Source organism: Merops nubicus, unplaced genomic scaffold (assembly GCF_000691845.1).
Source record: "Merops nubicus isolate BGI_N331 unplaced genomic scaffold, ASM69184v1 scaffold27366, whole genome shotgun sequence".
In the NCBI taxonomy this organism is placed as follows: Eukaryota; Metazoa; Chordata; class Aves; order Coraciiformes; family Meropidae; genus Merops; species Merops nubicus.
This window is the reverse complement of record NW_008615998.1, coordinates 8,529-15,511: the sequence shown is the minus strand read 5'-3', so window position 1 is coordinate 15,511 and position 6,983 is coordinate 8,529. Positions and strand designations below refer to the sequence as shown.

Here is a 6,983-nt window from a genome sequence, read left to right as displayed (position 1 = left end):
CGTCTACAGACTCGGTGTTTTCAGGCCCACCTTTCGTATTCTGACCACCCCCGGGGGGTCTGGGCTCGTCTGTCTTTGTGTTAACTGTTAAGTTAGCACTTTTTGAAAGCTTTCTCTCGTAATGTATTTAGATGCAACTGTCTAAGTAACTAGCAACAGGACGAGAGGAAGTGGGCTTAATTTGTGCCAGAGGAGGTTTAGATTGGCTATTAGGAAGAATTTCTTGACCGAAGGAGAGGTGTAGCATTGGAACAGGCTGCCAGGGGACGTGGCAGAGTCACTATCCCTGCAGGGGTTAAAAAAACCGTGGCACTTCAGGACATGGTTCAGTGGTTGTGGTAGTGTTGGGTTGACAGTTGGATTTGATCATCTTAGAGGTCGTTTCTAACCTTAATGAGTCTATTCTCCCTCTTCAGTTAAAATTCCCCTTGTAGTTATGCCAAAGGAAAGTATTGCACTGACCAAGTTAAAGCCAATCTTCAGTTTTCTAATAGCTCTCCCGTAACTGGAGTTCTGCACAGAGAAGTTTCGCCTTGCCTTGAAAAAGGTGCCTTGGCTTGCTTTTCTTTTGCAAGCAAAACAGACAGGGCAGGTAACGGTCAGCATTGCAGTAGAGTGTCATAATTATTCACTACCTCTTTATTAACATTCTTTTCAGATGAAGTTGGGGCTCTTGTTTTTGACATTGGCTCATATACGGTGAGAGCAGGCTATGCAGGCGAGGACTGTCCAAAGGTGAGAACCTGTGACTTGGGGGGAAATGCAACATCAATTTATGCCTTTGGTCTCATTTGTTAGTTACAAGTTTTCAGAATATGCTGGTTTCTGTTCTGACTGTACCCAACATCCAAAACATTAACAATTCTCATATACTGCTTACCTTTTGCCTTACAGGTTGATTTTCCAACAGCCATTGGTGTGGTGCTGGAAAGGGACAATGGCAGCACTCTGATGGAGATAGATGGTGACAAAGGCAAACAAGGGGGCCCGACTTACTACATAGACACCAATGCCCTGAGAGTTCCAAGGGAAAATATGGAGGCCATTTCGCCTTTAAAAAATGGAATGAGTATGGTGCTCTCTCTTTTTCTACCTGTTTTTAAAATAGTGTTGCTAGGCTGCAAAAAGTCCCAGCTGTCACATGGAGGGATGCTATGTATGGCAACAGAGGCAGTGGGAATGGATACCTCATTTACCAACTGCATCAAGTATAAATGGTTTACAATGTTGGTGGACTTCTGGCATAACTCTTGAGATTTTATGCTCGTGATGATTATGGAGGAAGAGAGTTCTGCAAAGCTATTAAAGGTGGTGTATGTCTGCTGAGGATAGCTTTTGACTAAAGAGCTTGACACAGAAAGAGCCTTGGAAAATATTTATATGTTTATGAAATGGAAGAAAAGTTAGTAGTAACTAATCTGCTCACTTCAATGTTGTTACAGTTGAAGACTGGGATAGTTTCCAAGCAATTTTGGATCACACTTACAAGATGCATATTAAATCTGAAGCAAGTTTGCATCCTGTCCTTATGTCCGAAGCACCAGTGAGTAAAAGCCACTTTGCACTTTGAAAAGTCTTAACTGTGCCTTCTTGCTGACTCTACAGACTTTTGTCTTGAAGAAGTCTGACGTTGGCTTGTAGGTTATGAGTGTTAAAACTTAACTACAGAAATAACAATTTTAAAATACTTTGCTAGGTTCTGGAAAGTAATCTGTTTAAGAAAAAGGTCTAGAAAAGAAAAGAAGTCGAAATAGTTTGCCTGAGTTGTATTTAAAAATATTTACTATGTGCTATCACCTATGAAAAGGAAGTCAAAATAAAAAATAAATCTCGCGTTAGTCCCTAGAATAAAAGTAAACAGATGTTTGGAGGTTGTGTTAAGTTACACTTAACAAGTAATAAAATGCCATTCAAAACCTGTCACTTCATTCAGTCTTATTTAAAATGGAGGAGTATTAATTTTTCTGTCTTCATTTCTGTAAATGGCTCTGTGATGTATCTGATTTCTGGGAAAAAAAATATGGACGAGGTTTCTGTCTGTTTCTAATGCTCCGTGTGTGAGGGGAAGACCTTAAAGTCAGAACACGAGAGGTAGAGATGCCATGCAACAGTTATGCCTTTCTTTAATAAAATCCTTAAGAAAATTGTTTTCTTTTTCATTATTCCCTTGTGTTGAATTGTAAGTCTTGGAACCTGGATGAATCTGCAGGGTTTTTTTCATGTTTGATGGCTCAGTGGGTGTCTGGATAGAGATTGCAGTTAACATTCTCCATATAGACAAAATCTTACTTTGATGTATTGGCTTGGAAAAAACTTCATGTTTTCAGTAATGTGTAGAGTATTTGAGATATATATAGATAGATATATTTATCTCCTGTCTTAATCATAAATATAGTAGAACTGTAGGAAGATATCTTGGAAACAGGAAAATCTGGATTTCTTTTTTTTCTTCGACCTGGGCAAGTTCTTTCATGTGTCTTTTCCCTTGTAAAATGGGGACGTTACTTGCTTTAGAGAGTTCTTTGGGAGGCACATACTGACAGAGCTGTAGAAGTGTAAAGAAATCCTTGTTGTAACAGTAAGTGTGTATCGCTTTTAATTCTGTGTGATTGGCATTAATACGTTGTTGTAGAATTGGAATAAAAAAAGTTCTAAGGAAGTAAATGACTAGAAATCTGTCCGTAGAATTTTGATACGGTTTGAAACTGTGGCTATAATAAATTCCAATTAGTTCTTTATTATCTTAGCATTCTTTTAACATGCTCTAATGATCCTCAAGGTAACTATCTTCCTTTTGGTCACTTATTTGGGCTTTGATTTATTTTTTTCTCTTCTAGTGGAATACTAGAGCAAAGCGTGAAAAACTGACTGAGATGATGTTTGAGCACTACAACATCCCTGCTTTTTTCTTGTGTAAAACTGCTGTTCTGACAGCGTATCCTTTGCAATGTTTCACTGCTCCCCTCCCCTGCCACTGCCCCCAGGAAATTATTTTAAAATGATTCTAGACAATTCCTAGTTACAACAGCATGTCTAACCTTTCTTTTTTCAAATTATTTTTTCTGTAAACATCTATGGAGGAAGTAAACAAATTCCATTTGTGAACTCTGAAGCTTTAGAGCTCAGTTTTGAAGTTCTCTCAATCTTATGTTTTTTTCTTGGAGGTGATGGTGGGGCTCTTTTTGTTGTTGTTTTTTTTTTTTTTTTTTTGTCTACCCCCCGTTGTATACCGTGAGTAAGAATATTACAGACATGAAATGGTGTTGTCCAGACTACTAAATACAGTAATTAGAGCTTGAAGTTCCCATAGCCTTAAGATGAATATTTGTAATTATTTTAAACTAATAACATGTTTTCAGCTTCAGAGTCTAAATGAGTTGGATGCGCTTAGAGCTTACTGTGTAATATCGACATGAAGTCATAGGATCGTTTTGGCTGGAGAAGACCCTTAAGATCATAAAGTCCAACCATTAACCCAGCACTGCCAGGTCACCACTAAGCCACATCCCTCAGCACCACATCTCTATGGCTTTTAAATCCCTCCAGGGATGGGGACTCCACGGCTTCCCTGAACAGCCTGTTCCAGGGCTTGACAAACCCTTTCAGGGAAGAAATTTTTCCTAATATTCAAACTAAACTTCCCTTGGTGCAACTTGAGGCAGTTTCCTTTTGTCTTTTTTGACATAAAAAAGACCAACTTTTGTATGTCCATAGTACACAGAGGGAAGTTAAATGCTGTTCTCTCTCTGAGGTTGTGCACTTCATAGAAAGAAAGTACACATTGGGAAATGGCAAATCCTTTTGTAGATCCAAGGAACAACACACTGGGGTCCTCAATCCTAGTTATGCTCTGACTGTATGGCAGCCTTTTTTTTCTAAAGTGAAAATGACAGTGTCTTCCTTAATCATTCTGGCTAGTTTTGCTAATGGGAGATCTACAGGTCTCATTTTGGATAGCGGAGCAACACACACGACTGCTATTCCAGTGCATGATGGATATGTACTTCAGCAAGGTAAAAACTGTCATGAGTAACAGCATTGCAGTATCAAGGCCAAGTAAGCTTTCTCTCTGCTTTTATACAGATTTAAAAATGGAACCCAAACTGTATCCCCTTAAATATGGTAAAAAGTTCCTAATGGTGTTCACTAACATAGTTTGTTGGGAGAGTTGATTTGTGATTTCAGTGCATTCTAGGTTGATGAGGGGGTGTAGTTTTTTCTTTCTCTCTTTTTTTTTTTTTTTTTTTGTGGGTTGTTTCGGTGTTTTGGTTTATTGGTTTGGGGTTTTTTTTTTTGTCTTTTAGGTATTGTAAAATCACCACTCGCAGGAGACTTTATTACTATGCAGTGCCGAGAATTATTTCAGGAAATGAACATAGAGATAATTCCTCCATATATGATTGCTTCAAAGGTGGGAAAGTAACTTTATTTGGTAAGTATTTGCTTGGGGAGACCCTTAAATGGTAACTGATGATGACGTTTCTTACAATCTCAGGAGGCAGTTCGTGAGGGGTCGCCAGCAAATTGGAAGAGAAAAGAGAAGTTGCCCCAGGTCACCAGGTCGTGGCACAACTACATGTGTAATGTAAGTTGGTCATTTCTGCCACTGAGACTCCCCTAGGTGTCCCATCAAAAAGTTTTGTTTGCAAGTAGATCAAGTTTTCCTCTCAAACTAGAAAGTCTTTAAAAGCTGGTATCCATTCAATAGATTCTGTCAAACTGAAGACAAATTTTTCTAATGGTGTTGTTCTTTAACTCCATAGTGTGTCATTCAGGATTTCCAAGCTTCTGTCCTCCAAGTTTCAGATTCAACCTATGATGAACAGTACGTCACTTTTTTCCTTGTAAAATTAATAATCAGTTGTGTGTGGGGTGGTTAGCCTGATCATTGCTTTTGGATGGTTTTATTGCAGAACTAGTATTTAGATAACTACTGTTTATTTCTGGAAGTAGAAATTCTGTGTACATCCATGTGATAATTTTTTATTTAAAATACCAAGATGCATGAGATCATAACAAATATTATTGATAGTGTAGGTCATATCAATCACAATGTTCCTCTTGAAACCTTAGTTTATAGTAGAACTTAGAGAACTTAAAATCCTGTTTACACAGCACTTTAGTGTGTTACTTTCTGACTGATGCTGCAGGGTAGCAGCACAGATGCCAACGGTTCATTACGAGTTCCCCAACGGCTATAACTGCGACTTCGGTGCCGAGCGTCTGAAAATTCCTGAGGGACTGTTTGACCCTTCCAATGTAAAGGTAAACCAACAATGATATGTGGTAATTGGAAGGCTTTAAACTACTACATTGACACGTGGTTTCCTTCTGTATGATGCTGTTAATTTTGATTTGTAGGTGTGTATTTACACCGTGTGATTCTCTTGGGGATAGAATTTGCCAGTCTTGTTTGTTAGGGTTGGGCAAGTGAGGGATGAAATGAAGTTCAGAATGGGTGGTGATGAGCTGAATGGGAAAATAAGATTTATCCTTTCCCTGCCCCCCTAAAAAATGGCTTAGTTCCTTCTCTAGTAATACTCATAAATTCAGCTCATTTTGGCTTTTATCTGCCTTGCTCTTTTGAAGCGATGATGTGCGGACTCCTAATTTTAATTCTAGGGTTTATCTGGTAACACGATGTTGGGTGTGAGCCACGTTGTCACAACAAGCGTTGGAATGTGTGATATAGACATCAGGCCGGTAAGTGTTAGTCAGACATGTAGTATTTTAAGGCATAGATATTTTTGTGCTGATAGAATTATTTTGGGACTAGAACACTGTTGGATGAAGAAATGTGGATTTCCCAGAGTAATGATAAACAGAATAATTCTCAAAGTATTACATATTTGTATATAGGAATATGTACAGTTACTGTTTTTTCTTACAAAATGTTCTGTCAGGATTTTTTACTTTTACTCAGTGTTTCTACCTACATTTAAATAGATCATGTCCAGATTTTGTGGCTGGCAGGTGTAATGTGCACTGGATAGGCTTCAGGTGCACATTTGATGTTTATGACTTGGGAGCGTTAGCTTCAGGGTTTTGGGTATGGCAGATACACTTGCTAAACATAACCAATCATATGAAACTTGAGCAGAAGGAAGATGAGGTTTTAAAGGGCAATCTTCTTTTTAAGACTATGTTCTAATTTTCTCATGTGTCAATTTGAAAATATTCAAGTTTGATATGGACTGCATGGGTGTTATTTCCAAAATTCTTCCTCTTGACTTGGTGTGTCAGGCAGGCTTAGTAGGCTAGGCCACAGTTTATATTCACAAACTGTGGCAAGAGAGGGATTGAAAAAATGCAGTGCTCTGGGTTTTTCCTTTGTGGTGGAACATGCAGCCCTAAGAAAACTCAGCAGTTCAGATACACAAGATACCTGTAGATGTAGGCTTCTCTGTAGCGGAAAATATTATGTGAAATCATTCAGAATCATGAATCACATCTCTTCTGTCTTCCTTGTAAAGTTTATTATTAGGCTTTCTTGAAATGTTTTTTGAGTGATTAAAAAATTAAATTCGGACAGGTAATAGTGCTGGGGTCAAGTGGTGTGTTATTGCTGCTGATTTTGTTCTTCTGTGCCATTCCTCTCTCCTCTGTGGCTTGTTTTCAGAATGATTCCAGAGTTTATATTGTAGTTTGCTTATTCTCTTTTTAGGGCCTCTATGGCAGTGTGATTGTAGCAGGAGGAAACACTCTCATACAGAGTTTCACAGACAGACTGAACAGAGAGCTGTCTCAGAAGACTCCACCGGTAAAACAGCTCTGTCAGCTGAGTTACTTATCGTTTTGCCTTTCTGACAGATTGATACACAAGCACGTAACATAGCTTTGACTTGGTTAGGAACCCGACAACTGAAGAGACTTCTGTGGGGGAAGAAAACTCCTTCCCTAAAGAAAAGAAGGAAGTCTTGAAAAGTTCTTACGTGAAATGAATTCAAGCAGATATATTATCACTGCTTTCTGAATATTCTGCT

At 38.5% G+C, this 6,983-nt stretch overlaps 1 protein-coding gene across 1 annotated transcript in view; it reads left to right on the top strand.

Moving 5' to 3' along the window:
- Positions 1–434: 434 nt before the first annotated feature.
- The window catches only part of ACTL6A (actin-like 6A), a gene marked incomplete at its 5' end in the record, with an annotated part of 8,661 nt that continues 2,112 nt past the window's right edge, over positions 435–6,983 (top strand). The window contains 12 exons of the mRNA XM_008942724.1: positions 435–592; positions 659–735; positions 895–1,069; positions 1,443–1,543; positions 2,838–2,935; positions 3,919–4,013; positions 4,305–4,411; positions 4,496–4,585; positions 4,764–4,825; positions 5,151–5,265; positions 5,623–5,703; positions 6,665–6,760. Coding sequence (XP_008940972.1) covers positions 435–592; positions 659–735; positions 895–1,069; positions 1,443–1,543; positions 2,838–2,935; positions 3,919–4,013; positions 4,305–4,411; positions 4,496–4,585; positions 4,764–4,825; positions 5,151–5,265; positions 5,623–5,703; positions 6,665–6,760 — 1,255 coding nt within the window. The remainder of the gene's footprint in view (positions 593–658; positions 736–894; positions 1,070–1,442; positions 1,544–2,837; positions 2,936–3,918; positions 4,014–4,304; positions 4,412–4,495; positions 4,586–4,763; positions 4,826–5,150; positions 5,266–5,622; positions 5,704–6,664; positions 6,761–6,983) is intronic.